The sequence below is a fragment of the Carettochelys insculpta genome, chromosome 1 (assembly GCF_033958435.1).
Source record: "Carettochelys insculpta isolate YL-2023 chromosome 1, ASM3395843v1, whole genome shotgun sequence".
Classification (NCBI taxonomy): domain Eukaryota; kingdom Metazoa; phylum Chordata; order Testudines; family Carettochelyidae; genus Carettochelys; species Carettochelys insculpta.
In genome coordinates, this window is record NC_134137.1 from 130798627 (window position 1) to 130816827 (window position 18201).

General features: G+C 40.1%; 1 protein-coding gene across 5 annotated transcripts in view; it reads right to left on the reverse strand.

Moving 5' to 3' along the window:
- UBE3A (ubiquitin protein ligase E3A) overlaps positions 1–18201 on the reverse strand; it is a 91273-nt gene that overhangs the window by 40852 nt on the left and 32220 nt on the right. For 2 of the 5 annotated variants that reach the window (XM_074991986.1, XM_074991970.1), the window contains exons 1-3: positions 7038–7152; positions 6484–6549; positions 4796–4840 (exon numbers count right to left, since the gene is read on the reverse strand). Coding sequence is in view for 3 of the 5 variants with exons in the window: in XM_074991970.1 (XP_074848071.1) it covers positions 4796–4797 (2 nt within the window). In the remaining 2 variants the exon portion in view is untranslated. Of the gene's footprint in view, positions 1–4795; positions 4841–6483; positions 6550–7037; positions 7153–7788; positions 7933–18201 lie in introns of those variants that run through there. The other 3 variants (XM_074991962.1, XM_074991993.1, XM_074991976.1) reach the window with 3 other exon arrangements.

The following is an 18201-nucleotide window of genomic DNA, read 5'->3' on the forward strand; positions in this document are numbered from 1 at the left end:
TGAGATCTCTCACTTTTGAAACTGGAGTGTTCTTCCCTGAGCTGTCAGTCAATTTCTGTCTTCATTCTCCCCAAGAGAATCCTACTGAATACTTTCCTGGAATAGACAGTAATGCGATGCCCCTCCAGTTCTTGCACTGCTTCAGGCTGCCTTTCTTTGGAAGCTTGATAAGGCAGCCACATTTACAGTCTAGTGGACTCTCCTTAGTGTCCCAAATTTTCCCAAATAGATTATACATCACGTTGACTGATGTCTCACTAGCTGCCTTGATTGCTTCTGTGGGATTTTGTCTGGACCAGTGCTTTTCCGCTTTTCAGATGGGCACGGTCTTTTCTGATTTTTATTTTTGTAAGTCTGTCGTTAATTTGCAGAGTTGTATTTGCAGGTGGTAACTCGGGAGGTTCCATGTTGGCAGGGCAGTTCAATAGCTCTTCAAAGCATTCCTTCCATCTACTGAGCAGCTCACTTTGGTTTGCTAGCGCACACCCCTCCTTATCCTGTTCTGGCTAATCCACTGTATGCTATGACGTAGCTTGCCTCCGGGTGACGTCATATAGCTCTTTCAAAATTTTTCTGTCCTGCAGCTTGTTCGGCTTGTTGTGCAAGGTTTTCCACAAAGTTCTTCCTGTCCTGTTTTACAGCCTTCTATCTTCTCTGTTGGCTTCTGAATACAGTTGCTGAGCTTCCGTCTTGGATGCTCTTGTTTTGCTGTTGACTGCTGCTTTTCTGTCCTTTTGTTCCTTCACTTTTCTCAGAGTTTCTTCTGTGATCCACTCTTTGTGATGCCTTGTCCTCTTTCCCAATGTTTATCACGTCTCTTTCCAGGCTGTTTTGGTGTGTTCCAAAGTTTGTTCTACAGTAGCATCTGTCTGGATGAGGTCTGCGAGAAGCGCGTATCTGTTGGATAGCTCCGCTTGGAAACAGGCTCTTGTCTGTATGCCCTTCAGCTGCTCCATATGGAATCTCAATCCCGGCTTGGTTGCTTTTCTGGTGAACCTCTTGAGCTGGAACTTGAGTTTTATCGTGACCAAATGGAGGTCCAAACTCACATTTGCTCCTCTTCCAGTGTGGACATCCTGCATCAACCTTCTGAAAGAACTGCTGATACAGATGTGATCAATCTGGTTTTCTGACTGGTGGTCCAGTGAAACCCAAGTGATCTTATGGATCCTTTTGTGTGGAACTACCACCTGTGACCAATCTGTTGAAGGAACAAAAGTCACTGAAGTGCTCTCCATTTTCATTCATGTTGCCTAAGCCTTCTTTTCCCATGGTCTGTTCTCTGCCTGTATTTATGCTTCCAATTTTGCACTGAAGTCGCCCATCAAAATCAACATATCCATCTTTGCTTTCTGGTTCTCTACACTTTGTATTTTCTCATAGAAATATGTTTTACATTCCTCAGTTGCTTTGTTGTGCTTAATTTCACAATTAGGACCTTCCACACTTCCGTGTGAAATCTGGCTGTGATGATACTGTTGTCCACTCCATAAAGCACCAGATCCCTCTCTTGATAACATCAAGCCTACACCTTCTATGTGTGGTGCACCCTCTTCTTCATATCCTGAGTAGATAACAGTTTCACCTGTTGCCAGACCAAAACTGCAGGCTTGTGCTGTTTCATCTCCGCTGCAATCTGTGGTGTCTTCCCTGCTTGATACATGGTCCAAACGTTCCATGTACCAAACCGGGTGGTGGCTTGTGTGTCTTAATGACCTGGAGAACTATGCCAGCATGAGCTACAGATCCTGGAAGGGTCACCCAAACTGGACAGGTTAAAGGGTAGAGACCAAACAAATTTGGATCACCTCTCCCTGAGGTAAAAAGGGTTGACTTAGGGGTAGCAAGCCTATCTGCAAAAAAACCAGAAATTACAGTAACACCTACAAAGAAACCTACAACTACACAAATCTTGGCCTGTGTTTACACTAGGAAATAAAGTTGAGTTTATTAAAGTCAACTTCATACCACTAGATTTTATAAAGTCGATGGTGTGTGTCCCCATTACCTTTGCTAAGTTTGACTGTGTACCTAGCCCCCAGTTCCTACATTCCCGTTGCATTTTGGGTTTCTGTGCTAGTGTGTTACGGGAAAAAAATGCACTGCAAGTGGTTGTGGGTGTATGATGTCATCATCCCAGAGTGCATTGCCCTCACTCCCTGCTCCCATTGAAAACAAACTGCCAAATACATTTTTCTACCACTTTCCTACAGCCTGCCTCTGTCACACAATGCTAGTGGGCCAGGCCTGAGAAATGTAAAATGCAGAAATAAAAATTTGAAAAATTTCAATGTGGAGCTACTGACAAGTATTTTTTTGGTATTGTTGAAATGCTTCATTTTGATAGTATTATTTTGATTCATTTTGACCCAGCAGCTGTGTGATTGGGGGTGGGAGCAGTCGTGTGATGCGGGAAGCAGCTGGAGAGCCGAGAAGCCATGTAGTGGTGGGGCAGCTGCGTGGTGGTGGTGGGGGCAAGCTGGTGAGCCTGGCAGCCATGTGGTGGTGAGGGTCAAGTCAGAGACCCCACCAGTCATGTGGGGGGGGGGAGGGTCGGGGGGAAGAGAGAGAGGCAGCCAGAGAGCCCAGGCTGATTCCTGTTTCCTACTCCCTGCTCACCTGGAGAGCAGCAGAGGTGAAAGTGATGGTCAGAATGGAAACAATGGCCTCAAGAAGTACCCCACAAAGCCCCCAATAAAATCAAATTAAATAGTGCTGTGTCTATACTAGCATTAAATCAACTTTGTAAACTTGAATTTAGTGTTACTCCTCATGAAAAATCTGGAGTAGAAAAGTTGACCTTAGGCCCCCTTAAAATTGACCTAATGATATTCGTGGTGAAGACAGGTACAGTATAAAATTGACCTAATTGTCCCTTAAAACTTTATGCTCTAGTGTAGACATGGACTTGGGAGGAGTTGGCAATCCACACAGATTGAGTATGAAATGTGGTAGGGAAAGCTTAAAGGAAGCTGCCCCAAAGATGACCCTTCTCTCACCCAGGACAATTCAAAATATATAGATCCTCATAATCTGACTGGCTAACAGCTATTTTTAGACAAAGTGCAGGGATCTTAATAACCAGGATTCCAATCACTGGCTCATTAGTTCATGCAACAAAATAATTTGTTTGTATGTAAAACAAACATGACTGCCAAAGATTGTCATTCCTTTCAGCTACAAATTCTACAAGAGAAAAAAAGCTGTGGGGAGGGGGGGAGAAAGAAAGAAGAAAATATGTCTGTCAAAGTGCTGAAAAAGAAAACAGTTTTGAATCATTCATCTTCCTATGTATAATAGGTGTTTTACAGCAGCTGAACAGTCTTTAATGGATTTACCCTGACAATATGAAGCAGAGACTGTCCAACATCACATGGGAAGACTGTGACAGAAAAAGAATTGAATTTAAATTTAACTCCTAGACTACTGTCCTAATCTCTGAGTCATCCTTCCCCTATTCAATATTTTGGACCATCTCTCTTCATATGTTAGTTTGCTTTTTTTATCTACAATGTTTTTGTTGTTTTTTGAATTTTGGAGTCTATCTCCCCAACCATTAGATAATTTAAAAGACATCCTGCTCAGAAGTGCCTGGCTAACTCACAGAAAACAATTTACTTCTCTATAGTTTTACTAGCCTTTTCAAATATCTTTTTTCATTTTAAAATGAGAGAGATTTGGATAACTTCAGAATGCTTCCAGTTAACCTTGAAATAATCACTACCTGGACCAATAAAGACAGAAGCCTTAGATTGTATCGAGCTCTTATAAACAGGAAAAGTTAAGAAACATCTGAAGCTGAACTGCTTTGCAATTTAGTAACTTTCAAGTTGCAATAATCAATAGGGAAAACAAGCACTCAATATGTATTTTTCTACACTAGGTCAGGCCTTTTCTCTCTCGTCCTGCAACTTACTTCCCACAATATGCAAATCCTCATGTTTTCTGTTTTGCTAAGTATCTAACTAATCAATTTATTTTCAAATATGTGCAACGAGGTGTTACAACTCTAGGAATAAAATTAAGAGTAAAAAAGTGGAAGAAATACCTTTTATGGGACCACCTTCTGATAGTCAAGGTGAAATTTTGGGGCTATATAGAGCTATTCAGGATTCAGAATATCAGATCTGCATACTTGTTGTTGGGCTGTTAGAACAAGAACTACAGTATTCAGATCCTTTGATTTTCATTATCATAATTTATAACCCTACATTTTAGACCTAACAGCATGTCAATAATTTGACATACTGTTAGGGCTCAATATAGGATTATACATTTCAGCTTCTGTATTCTGCTACCATCTGCTGGTTGGTACTAAATGAAACTTACAAAAAGGTAATCATCACTGAAATAAAAACATCTCTAGACTAAGGACTAAATATTATTCTTTTAGAGCGAAATACTAAGTAGACATAGGTCTTGCAGAGACCAGCTGGGTGAAGTAATAGCTTTTGTTGGACCCACTTCTGTTGCTGGGAGAGACAACCTTTCAAGCTATACAAAAGTCTGAAGAGGAGCTCTACATATCCCAAAAAAGCTTGTCTCGCCAACAGAAATTGGTCCAATAAAAACATATATTACTTCACGCATTTTGTCTCACTACTGTCCTGGGACCAACTCTGCCAAAACTACACAGCACAAGTCTTAAAACCAGATAACCAAATTGTTTTCTGGATGGTTTTTAGACAGACACTTAAAGGTTTATTTATTTTTGCAAAAAGCTGCCATTGCATTTAGTGCAGAACAGTCAAACAAAACACACAAAACAAGTCAATTTATTGCTTGCTATACTTACATTCGGCTAGTTTCAATGTTTTCAGAGTGAGGTTCTCCTGGTGATCTGCAAGATGCAAAAAAGAATTGTTCAGCATCATCCTGTAATGCAAGTGATTAAAATACAACATATACAAAGTCAGAAAAGGAAATGTTTTTTTATATATTGCTAGCTCTATAATGTTCATATTACTGCTAAAACAACAGTGCTTTTTGGTGCTGGTACTGAGTACTGGCATCTCGGTAGCCCAAGTGGTGGGATTAGCTGAGGAGGTGGGTGGGGAGCCGGCTCAGTAATGACTTTTTAAAAACAAAAAAACAAAAAAGCAATGTAAAACAGTATAAACAAGATAAAAATATGACTTGCTTATTTTATCTTATTTGTTTAGATAAACTCTGGAGGAGAACATGGCTTACAGCTAGGGACCTACTAAATTAAAAAAAAACCAAACAAACAAACCCCCCCACACCACACCACACCCATGTAAAATCTAGTCTCCCCTGCTGAAACCTGGTCTTTTGTGTACTTTTGTTATTCTATAAAGATTTCATAGGGAGACAAGCACTTCTCAAACTGGGGGTCCAATTAACAAGCAAGTTTACTTTGTAACACTGAATCTCCAGTAGCTTTCTAGAAAAGAGCCTGAAGATCATTTCTGAATGACAACTTAAAAGCTACAATGTAAAATTGTCTATAGCCTTGAGCTAGCTGACTTAAATTGAAATTTAACTCACACATCCCACAGTGAGCCAGTTCCATTCATCCCTAAATTTTCATAATTCAATGGGCAGATGAAAAAAAAAAAGCCAAACAGTTGCTGGTATTAGGGATAAGACTATCAGCAGTTTCCAATACTGAACAACGTAGCAAAACACTGAAAATGAGAAGGAAAACAGAAGAGAGCAGAGAATCAGGTGAACAACAAAAATAAAAGGAAGGAGGGACCAGTCTTTAGCACCAATTTGCTGCACAGTATGTCCAATATAGCCCTGTAATTTCTATTCAGCCCATCTGGTCTTTCAAAGAGGTGATATCACTAGAGAGCAGACACCTAATTCCAAGCTGCTGTACGGGATGACCAGTTTATTTTGAAGGAATAAATAAAGTAATGTTTATGTTTATGGAAAAACGAAGCAACTTCAGAACAAATAGATTGGCACAAAACCTTTCCACTGATTAATACAAAGAACAAAATATAATGCAATGTAACTTATTTAATTATTCAATGTCTCTTTAAATGTCAGATTAAAAGGGACAGGATACATTTTCAAAATGTAAAGGATGTAAGAATCATGTCAAGTTTTAAAAAAGTCAAGCTAAATTTTAACATTAATTAAAACAGTGCGGGAATTCAATCTTATTACAAGACGTGAAGTTCACTAGTTTGATGAGCAGCTATTTACTCTTTAATATAAAAAACACAATTAACAAAACATAGGACTGATTTCTAACTATGTAGAATACCGAAGACACAAATGCATTAAACTGCTAGAATACATAACATTCTGAAACATTTTCTTTAAACACCATTTGTTTAAAAATCTGAAGAGAAGAGTTTTAAGTACTTTACAATAACGGTTTTAATAAGACCCCTGAGCAAATGCTCGTACAACATTCAACCTTGAATTAGATTGCAGAAACTGTGATCACAAGACACCAACTAATCTGAATACTGCAGCATGAGCTAGCAAATTCAAATGATGGCTCACTTCCAACAATACTGGGAGCAACTTCTCCATTCTGCAAGCCACTCCTTTTACCTCCACTGTAACTCCCTAGGAGAGAAAAGTAAAGGTATGCAAGTCTACTGAATTTCAGTATCATCAAGTTTCCTGGACTAATGTTTTTAGAAAACAAATCACTAATAAAATGCATACTTTAAGAAGATTGTGGAAAGATTTATTCATCATTAATGGGACTTTATATGGTTATAACAGTAGTTGAAAGCTTGAATTGCGATCTGCTTCTTACCAACGCTTTTGTTAGATCGTTGGCATGCAATAGGCTGTTATTGGAGGATGGACATGAGTGCTAGGATGCTGATATTTAATTGTGCAAAGAGGAGTATTATATTTTGATATCAACACAAAGAAGTGTAGGCCAAATGTTAGGTCTCATCTAATCTTCACTATGTCCTTTAAAAAGTTGTATTCCATTTATACAATAACTTGAAGTCATATAAATCAACTATGCTTTAAATTAAGTATTACACTCATAATAGTTAGTTAATTCACAAAATACCATTAAGTATTTTTATGTTTACCTTTTACAAGCTGTGGCCATTCGGTGACATCGGGTTGATCACAGTTTTGAGACACTGATTAATAACAGGCTGTCACACCAGTCGTTAGGTTGGACTAAGCCTAGGCTTAGCAACTCTAAATAAATAAAAACAGTTAAAAGTCCTTAAATGTTAATGTTTTCAGCCAGAAAAATGAATATACATAACAGAAAGAGGTAAAATAATTATCGATGCTAAAAACAGATTTAGCTGATAAACTTAAGTCTATACTGCCACAATAATTAAATGGCCATTCAAGATCCCTGATTATTTCTAATTTAATTCACTATAAAAGCTGGAACTGATCCAGATAAATTAAATTTTAATACAAACCCTGAAATTTATTAACTCAATAAAAAACAAACAACTTCATTGACCAATGGAAGATTCTTCATTCAATGTAATGAACACTCAACACTTTGGAAACACTGCATAAACATGAATTATAGTCCAGTTCTCAGTATAAGATTTGATAATGTTTCAATAATATAATTAAAATTTAATTTATTTCTAGAAAGATTACTGAGAGATTTCCACTTCATTTACTTTATACCGTGCCTTTCTTAAAAACAAAACAAAAGCAACTGAATGAACAAAGTCCATGCATGAAACTGGTCAGATATTTGACAGGAGCAATGTTTGGACATCTCATTAGAGAGTCAGTCCCATTTATATTATAAAACTTTTAGTTTTCTTCTTTCATTAAAACAACAACAACAAAAAATTATTTTACCTGTCAATTGTTTCCTGTGATCTGGCTCCACTGGCATAAACTGTAGGGTTCGTCCTCTACTCTGTCAGGCCGGTGGCAGCCAATAACTCAGCAATACGTGTTCCCAAAGTGCCCTGGGACCACCCCAGTTGATTACTTCCATGTCTGAAAAGGAACCAGTTAGTCTCTTACCTATTTCTATTATTGTCTGTAAACTAAAATTAATCCTTAACAGTCAAAAATCACCCATTCTCGCCTCCACCCCACAACCACACTTCTAGCAAGACTGGATAGGATTACAGCAAAGAAAAAAAAAAAGGATCCTATGTCCTGTGATGGAATCAGCTCACAATAAGAAATTTTACAAAAGCAGAAATTTATGGAAGTCGATCTCCTACCACAGAAGGATTTATTGAAAACAAGCACTGCCTTTTGATTAAAACGTGTGTATGTGCTAATGATGTAATTAGCGAGTGGGGAAAAAAAACAAATGATTTTACTTTAGTATCTTCTAAAAGTAGTGACCAGTCAACAGCCAGTCCAGTGCTGTGCAATAGCTAAGAAGTTTCCTTCAGGGAGCTCTTGCTTTGACTTGTACAGACTGTAGGGCTCTAACTAAAGGGCTCTTTGCACACAAATGAACAAAGGCAAATGGCCTACTGAAGTAGAAAAAGGTTCAGCGTTCTGCAGCTGACAACCACATCCATTAACAGCCAGACCATAAGTTTATTTGGTGAAAGTTCAGGGAGTGCATGTGTAAGCTCAACACAATACACAACACAAAAGCTTTTTCAGCTGAACAGGTCAAAAGGACCCTTATAGAAGAATCTAATTTTGATAAGCATTAGCAATAGCCACTGAGGGTTGGAACTCCCAAATACGGCATTCTCTGGTTCAGCAACATCTCTCAATTGGCAGGACGAGGGATGTCTCTGGCCCAGAGAGCCAGGCTGGAGGGTGTGGAGGGCAGAGGGTGGAACTGCAGCAAAGCCTATGTTTCCCCAGCAATCTCTTTGGACGGGGGCAGGCACGCAGGGCTGGGGCTGGTGTCTGCCAGCAGCCCTGCAGGGCCAGAGCCAGCTTTCCCCAAACAGCCCTGGAGGGCTGGAGCTGGCTTTTCCCCAGGCAGCACTGTGGAGCCAGGGGTAGCTATGTACATCCGGGGCTGTGTCCCCAGCAATCGCCAGAGGGCATTTTCCCTGCCGCCCAGGGGAAAGGGAAATAGCCTGGCAGCAGCCACAGGTTGGACCCTGGGCAACTGCAGAAAGTAGGGAGCAGCCTAGTGGTGGGGTGTGGCAGATTGGGGGCCGTGGCAGGGAGCCTTCCCTGGTCTGGCAAATTCTCTTGTCTGGGACCAGTCAGGTCCTGATGATGCCAGACCAGGGAGGTGGAACCTGTAATTCTGTTTGCTGGAGCAATGTATCACAGCTCAGTGTGATCCTTAAGGGCTTCAAATGTTTTGAAGTTTCCCAGCTCTACCACTAACTCACTAGGATAAGTCATTTCACTTCTCAGCTTCATATTTTGTAAAATGTAGTAATTATACTTACTACCTTTGTAATGCAATTTGAGATGAACAGACGAGAGGAGCAAAGTGTAAATACTACCAACACCAATAGTGAAATGACATTTCCTTCCCACTTTTAGGGTAGGAAGAAAGAAAATTAATTCTGGAAATGTAACTAGGGTTATGATCCCTATTCTTTTAGTAAACATAATGGCTACAAGGGGGAAAACCTAAACCAATTTAAAATAATGACAGCAACAGATTTGAAAAGGTTTGAGTAAGGAAGGAATGGTAAAAAATGACCTTTTCAAAATCTTATTACAGGCTCCGAGCAGCTGGGGACCTAGTGGTAGAAAAGAGGGGAGGTCTAAATGCAAATGAGTATTTCCAGGAAGTTGGCACTAGGTTTAAAAGCCCATAGAATGCTACATTTCCTTGAGACCATCAATGGCAGAGACCTCAATCCTTAAAGTAGTGGTTCTAAAATTATTCTCCATAGATCATTAATAGTTCACCAAAAGAAATATCTGTGAACCAAGGAAGAGGCAGTGATTCAAAAACAGGATGAAAAGCTTTGGGGCATGATGACCTTTATAAAAATGGTACAAAAGCCATCTACTTTCTTAATTTGCTTGAGAGACAAAAAAGAAACGTAACCAGGATCAATGTAATATGCTAGCAATATTTTCCTTTTAAAATATTAAACAAATGATGTGCTTATCAAAAATACTAAAGGTATCTGAATATTATTTAGATTGTAGGTATATTCATATTTATAATGCATTCGTAACAGTACAGTTATTATGCGACTTGTGCTGACAGATGCTCAAGAGCATGCTTCCTACTTTAAAAAACTGTCAAATGTTACTCATTTTTCCAGTAGTCTTTTGTAAAAATAAATTTATAAAAAAAACACACCAAATTTTAAAATATTTTCCCTCATCTAATTTGTTTTTCATTTCTTTTTCATAAAAATGTTTTTAAGCTTTAAGGAAGAGCAGTCCTTTTTTGAACAACACTATCCTTCTATTTTTGTACAAAAGAATAACACTAACCTTCCCTCTTTCAGCTCTCATACTGATGTTTTGTTTGGGGTTTGTACTGAATTTTTTATTTTTATACTTAATTATAGGGTTGCCAACCTGCCTTCCTATCAGGAGGACATTAGTTTTTCCTTCAGATGATTTTCTCTTATTTTTTGTTCTTTGTAAAATAAAAGACATCTAAAAAGACTAACTTTTAAATAAACTTTTGAGCATTATGTGCAGCAATTTTTAGGTATGAACCCCTACTACCTTCAGACCTGGATGTATGTTCCATCAATATATTCCAAGCCGAAAAGTCTTCCATGGCCAAATTAGTTTGGGAAACGCTGATTTATAGATATGTATCTGAGCTACTTATCACAGGGCTAGCTGAACAGCTATAAACGTAAAACTTCACTGTGTAGACTTCACTTCTATAGCAAGGGTGGCCAACCAGTGACTCATGAGCCACATGTGGCTCTTTTATAACTGAAGTGTAGCTCGCCCACAGGGGATATGGCTTCTGAACAGCAGAAAGGAAGGTTTCTCTGCTTCTGCTCCCCAAGGCACACATGCTGGGTGGAAGCTCCGAGATCTGTCAGGTGTGCTCCAGCTCCTGTACTTCGGAAGATTGTGGCATGTTGCTTGGGGGGGGGGGGGGGGCAGTAAATTTGGACACCCATGTTCAATAGTTAAAGAGCTCACTCAGTGTCTCTATTTGTCTTGCTTATGTTTGCAGTTTTTTATTCTCTAGCTCTGAGAAACTGGTGATTGTGTGCACTGCTTGTTCAGCCACCAAGCATTTCCACAGAAGAGGGTTTTTTGAGTTTTGCTTCCAGATTCTATGCACAGCAGTATCCATTAGACTAGAAGAAGAATTGACATGGTCTCCATCAGGACTGGGCCTAAAGAATTACGGATGACAGTCTGACTATTCTGTCTGTTCAACATTTTTTCCCTTCTGGAGTATTTTTACTATTACCTCCAAAAATGGCAGAGGCACATGAGGAAGAACTTATATGGTTGCTACCAGAATCAAAATATGGACAAGATGAACCAACTGTCCAAACAGAGATCTGTCAATAATTGTCTGGAAAGCAGTGTAGACCAGCACTGAGGTCTGTAAAGCTGTTTGGAATAGTGGCTGGCCCAAGTGGTGGGGGGGCGGGGGAAGGGAGGAATTAATTGGATAAACTGTAGCAGAATTGGTCCTAAAAGAAAAATGTAATTCACAAGACACAGAAACTGCTCTTCAATTTTTTTGGTTTGCCTAATACACTTTTATACCTGACCTGACAGAGATTATGCTCTGTTTGACTTCCAGTTTTTAAAAGGCACCTTTTTGTCCATAACTGCTGCTTTTATTCTGCTGTTTAGTCATGATAACATTTATAGGGCCTCTTACTGCCTTTTTTGGCAGGGAAAAGGAGTGGGAATACTACATTTAGTTTGAATTGTTATTATGATGTTTTAAAATAATTTCCATGCAGCTAATAGGAATATCAGTCTTGTGACCATTCCTTGTAATTCCAATTTTACTAGCTTCCTAGTTTTTGTATAATACCTAGGACCTTATTAGATTCACCATTCATTTTAGTCAATTCCACAGTGATTATGAGAGAAGCTGCAGACTCAAACAATGCCCATAGATCCTGACGACTGCTATTAGCCACTGCCTCTCGAGATGAAAAAGGGACATATTTTTAAAATTGTATATTTCATGATTTCAACTATTTAAATATGAAATTTCACAGCATTGTAATTGTTGAGGTCCTGACCCCAAAAAAGAGACTGTTTTGTGTGTATGTGTTGGGGGGAGCATCACAATATTATTATATTGGGTGGGGGTTACGGTACTGCTACCCTTATTTCTGTGCTGCCATCAAATATGTGCAGCTGGAAAATGGCACCTGCCCACTGGGAGACTGGCTTTGAAGGCAGAGCTGCCACCCACAGGCAGCACAAAGGTAATTACTCCAGTACTGTTGTCCAACTCTTCCCAGTGACTGGGGTTCCCACCATAAGGAGGGAGTGTGAAAGACACCATGATATTCACCTGGAAAGAGAGTCCGAAATATGCGACTGTTTTTCCCTCCAGCATGATCTTTTCCTGGAAGTTTCATCTGTGTACTTCTGTCTCCTTTTGCTCTTACAGTTCAGTGATTGTAGTTTGAAGAACCATATGCTTGCACCAACTGCACATGTATGCCAACTGTCAAGGACCTAATCATACATGGTGCATTCAGCAGAATAAACTGGATAGCCCACTCTGCCACTGGACTTTGGCATATCTTAAATTTATTCTTATAGAGGTTTTAATTTGTGGCGTGGGGGAGTGCTATTTGGCTAAGTTTAGAATATGTTGGGGGTAGCTAGCGTTTCAAAACACTCCTGTTTGGTAGCTCCTCTGGTTGCTCTGGAGCTGTGTTTAAAACTCATTGTCCAATCTGGCCATTTGCTTTTGTCAAGGGATACTGAAAGCAAAAGGGATAGTGCAGAAGAATAAAAGGAAGAGGAATCACAGAGCACTATGAATGGGTGCCAGCAAAGAGAAGGGGTGAGAAAGAGAGCCCACCAAAGGAGAAGGATTGCAGCTAGAGAGATGACAGTTCTACAAAATCCAAGGATGGAAAGGATGAAGAGAATATAGTTGAACTACTTAGCAATAGTGACCATAAGGTAATTAAATTAAATCTCCTTCTGGGATGGAAGAAGCTCACTCCAGCAGCATTTAACTTCAGAAGGAAGAAATAAACAACAATGAGGACACTTCCAGTAGACCCTTGTTTTGCACAGACTTGACTTATGTGTTTTTATATTAACGTGAGTTGAGTCCGCAGCTGCAGCTGCCAGAGCAGCCCCAGGGCCAAGCTGCACTGCAGCTGGAGCTCCCCAGGGCTCTAGTACTGCAGCTGGCGCCGCCACCATCCAAGCAGTCCCAGGGCCAAGCTGTACCATGGATGGAACTGCCCAGGGCTCCAGCTCCGTGGCTGGACCTGCTGATGTCTGAGCAGCCTTGAGGCCAAGGTGCACTGTGGCTGGAGCACCAAGGCTGCCCTACAAAGGCAGCAGTTGGAGCAGGAAGTGCCCTGCCCCTGCCACAGGAATTCTGGGGATCTCCCCAACCCACCCCCGCATTTACGTGAAATTTGATATACGCGGAAGTTGCCCAGGTTGCAACCTCCACGTAAATTGAGGACTTACTGTAAATTGAAATTACAAGTTACAATCACAAGAGTGACATGCCTGCAAACTGCATGGAACCTACATAAAACACCACAATAATGGAGCAAACTAAATACACACCCCAAAGTAAAAATACCCACACATACTAAAAGGACCCAAAGAGTGCCATAATGGTAAATAACAATAAGGTAAAAGAAGCTGTAGGAGTTAAAAAGGCATCCTTTAAAAACTGGAAGTCAGATGCTTGTGAGGAAAACAAAAAGCAAACAAACTCCAGCGAGTGTAAATATATAATCAGATGAGCAACCAGCAAAAGATTAAAAAAAACGGAACCAAAAAATAGTGGTGCCACTAGACCATCAAGGTGCAAAAGGAGCACGCAACAAAGAGGAGGCCATTTTGGAAAGGCCAAATAAATTTTTTGTATGAGTCAGTCTTCACTCTTGTGCAGGAGTTGGCAACCTGATGTTCCAGAGCTGCATGTGGCTCTTTAAGGAGTCATCTGCAGCTCTGGACCCTGCAGCTACTGATTCCTCTGTGACTCCCTGCCCTGCTGCTGCTGAAGCATAGAACTAAATTCAGTTGGTTTAACGGCTGGATCCCTCCCTACTGCCCTGCTGGCCATTAAACCAACTGAATTCACTTCTACTACTTCAGTGGCAGCAGGGCAGGGAGCCACAGAGGAGTCAGCAGTGGCAGCAGCATCTGGAGCTGCAAATGACACCATTTTGGCCCCAGGAGAGAGCAGTCTGGCACAGGAGGTGGGCACGAGAGGGGGTGGCTTTGCATCCTCCCTCCCTGCCCACCTGCATCTACCATGTTGGCTGGCTCCCTCACTCCCTCCTTCTGCCTGGCCCGTGCAGGTTAACAGTGTGGAGGCGTGCCAGATAGGGTGGGCAGATCCAAAGGCTGAAAGGGGAGGGGAAGGTAGAAAGGGTGCAGGTGGCGGGTGGAAGGGCAATTGGCACTGCTGGTTTCATGGGGGACAGGAACTGAGCCCCCCACCTCCCCCCAGGTAAAGTGTGAGAAAATGGAATATGTAAAAAGTTTGTGAACATCCTACAGTAAACATGTATCACATTACAAATCATTGCATGCGTGCTGTTCTTACAATAGGGGTTACAAAAGGTATGGTCAAGAACAACAAGAAGTCCTCTGGCACCTTATAGACTAACACATTTTGGAGCATAAGCTTTCGTGGCCAAAGACCTGCTTCATGAGAGTACGGTGTGAAGTTATTTATTAAGGACTGTCTTATTTTCACATGCATTGCAGCTCTTAAAATATAGATTTTTATAACCAAATTTGAAAAAATGGCTCTTCTCGCTATTTTGGCTGCAGACCCCTGCTCTTGTGGCTATGAGGGAGACTACCCCATCTGAGCTAACATTTTTAAGTGAAAAGTGTGAGGAACGGTCTGAGGTGTCAACGAAGATTTTGTAACAAACCGATAAATTAAACAGCAGTAAGTCATCAAGGCCAGAGGGTTTCACTCAAGAGTTCTGCAAGACTTCAAATATGAAACTACAGAACTACTAATGGTAATATGTTGCTTATTGCTTAAATCAGCCTCTATGCCATACGACTGGAAGGCAGCTATCATACAGTCCACCTGTAAAACTCGCTGCCAGGGAATATTGTGAAAGCCAAATGTATAAATGGTTAAAAAAAATTATTAAATAAATTCAAGGAGGATCAGTCCACCAAATGACTATCAGCCAAGATATTCAGTGATGCAACCCTATATGGCATATCCCTCTAAGCCTCTGCCAGAAGCTAGGCCTGATCAACTGGGGATGAATCACTGCCATGTTCTGTTCATTTCCTCTGAAGACTTTGGTTCTGACTTCTGCCAGGAGAGAGGACACTGGACTATATGAACTGTGGGGTCTGATCTTTTGATTGCATCTGCTGTCTCTAAAGAGAGGATTCATTTATATCTCTACGTGAAATATGGCCAGCCTTACATTTCATATTCTCTCCTAGGTTTCTTTTTGGGAAGGCTGCTCTTAACTTAGGTTCAGCATGAATGAAAGCCGTTTATTTTTTCCTCCCTCATCTACTACCTTTGTTCCTCATTACGGTTAATAGCAACGAAGGGTTCTGTGGCACCTTATAGACTAACAGAAAAGTTCTGAGCATGAGCTTTCGTGAGCTTCTTTTGCTGTAGGATAGCTACTTTTAAGTCTGCTACTGTGTGGCCTAGGAGATTGAAGTGCTCTCCTACGGGTTTTTGTATGTTGCCATTTCTGATATTTCAGAATGAAATTTCAAAGACCAGACTCCAAAGAGAAATTTCTGAGCTACAATTCATCTGCAAATTCGATGCCCTCAGCTCAGGCTTAAACAAAGACTGCGAATGGCTCGCTAAATACAGAAGCAGCTTCCCGTCCCTTGGTATTCACACCTCCAGATCAACTGCTGGTAGTCAGCCTCACCCTTGCTGACTGAGCTAACCTTGTTATCCCCACCCTTGCTCTGGCTTATTTATACCTGGCCCTACAGATCTCCAAGCCCAGCATCTGATGAAGTGAGTCTGTGCTCACGAAAGCTCATGCTCAAAACTTTTCTGTTAGTCTATAAGGTGCCACAGAACCCTTCATTGCTGTTACAGATCCAGACTAACACGGCTACCCCTGTGATTACTGTTAATGAGTCTCTACCATAAAGTGACAAAATCTGGGAGTCATTTTAAATCCTTCATCTCTCACTTAGGTCATAACAAAATGTTGCTTCACTCCTATCACGAAAAAGAATCCATTCCTTTTCCACTTTTGCAACGGCAACATAACTTTTCTAAGTCTTAACCATCTGCTTCACTGTAAACGCCTTTCAATCTGATACCCACAGCTGCTGCTGAAATTAGTTTGCATATCAGTTGTTCAGATCTTGTCACCTCTGTTTAGTTTCTTCCACTGGCTCCCTCTTGTCTTATGTATCAAATTTAAAGTTCTCATCCTTGCAATGCAGATAATACAAAATTCCACATTAGCGTTCACATCTGATCTTTTGTTCCACCAAGCTTCATCTCCATTTGTGATATTTTCCTTTGTTTCCCTCTCACACTCCTGTCTTCTTCCATGTTTCTTCTTATACCTTCCCAGTTTTTGTTTGACAGCCCACACTATCCTCTGCTCAGTCCTAAACACAAACTTGCTCTGTATTACCTGCAGGATGTAAGTGTGTACCTCTTGCACACATTCACACACACATCTTTCCCACTCCCACCACCTTTATTACTGGAACTACTAAGATGTGCAGATACTAAAACCAAATAACCATTTGATTACGTTCCTAGAATGACTATCCTTCTTGGTGTTCCCCCACATTTAAAATTAGATTGCAAGTTCTAAAATGGTGCAAGGAACATGTCCTTATTTTATGAAGTACCCAAACTGTCTAGTACACTTTCAGGAACCAAGTTTAAAAAGACCAACCATGCCACATAGTTATATCATTCAGAGGAGATTGGACAGCTGGAGAAAAGTCAGCCTAGAAGAATTGGCCAAGATTTCAAAGGAGCTGTCATCATCCACAAAAAACTTTTTACAACTGAAGAGCAAATTTTTGGAGAACAAGAAGCAGGTGTGTGGTCGCAGAGGTGCTGTGAATGCAAAAATGACTGACCACTCATTAGGTGCCATCTGATAGAGTGCAGAGGACCAACATGTAAAGTCCTCCAAGTATAAATGTATTATGGAAACATCACAGCTCTTGCAAAGACTTACAGCTTTAATGAAAGCAAAGTCTATTATTAATGTTGTAACTCAAATTTCATCATAAACTTCACCCCTCAACAATTTTACATTGTTCATAACTCTTTAAAAACTTTTTCCTTCTGGGCCAATTCTTTCAATATTTGAGCTCAACAAGCAAAAAAAACTTAACACCATGCACCTCTTTCCAAGATGCACTTAATAGTTCTTAAATCAGGAACACCACTGCTTCCCACATATGAACTGTTGCAAAAAACAGTCTGTACAGTATTCAAAATTGTCGCCCCGCCAACCCCCATTCCATAAGGTTAGTCTTTATTAATGGACAGTCACTCAGTAAACTAGAAAAAATATGACAATTAAAAGAATCACTTTGGGCATGTGTGGTTCAAAAGGTTTTCAGTCAATTACTAATTACGGCAGTTAGAAATTTTAGAATTCCATGGTACTGCAGCCACGTTTTTGTGTATCTACACATTAGTGCAGTTGAACACCTAGCTAGCTGTGAAACTGTTTTGAATGCTTTACAATTTTCATCTCGTATCCTTATTTTTTCCCATAAAGTTTAACAGTTTCAAATTAAGAGTCAAGATATTTTAAAAGTTAAAAGTTTAAACACACATGTAATATTTTCAATTCTAAGCTTCCCTGTTAAAAGTATAAACAAACACTGTTTGCAAATGACCACACTAACACCACTATTAGAACCTTAATTTCCTCATTTTCTGTTTCAGTTTGAAATCTTAATGCTATATTAATGTCAGCTTTTGCATTGAAGATTGTTGTATATCTATTACTTTGAATTTTGCAACTGAAGTTTCAAATGTGTAGAAATTTTGCAAATGTGTTCAGAAGTTAATAAAAATTAAAAGTTGTCTCAATTCTGATTCAGTCACAAATTCAGATATGCAGTAAAAGCAGGATTTTAGGTCTGTGAAACTACTGTAAAGGGGGGGTGTGTCATCAAGCCTATATTACTTTGTGTTTAATCTACTGAATC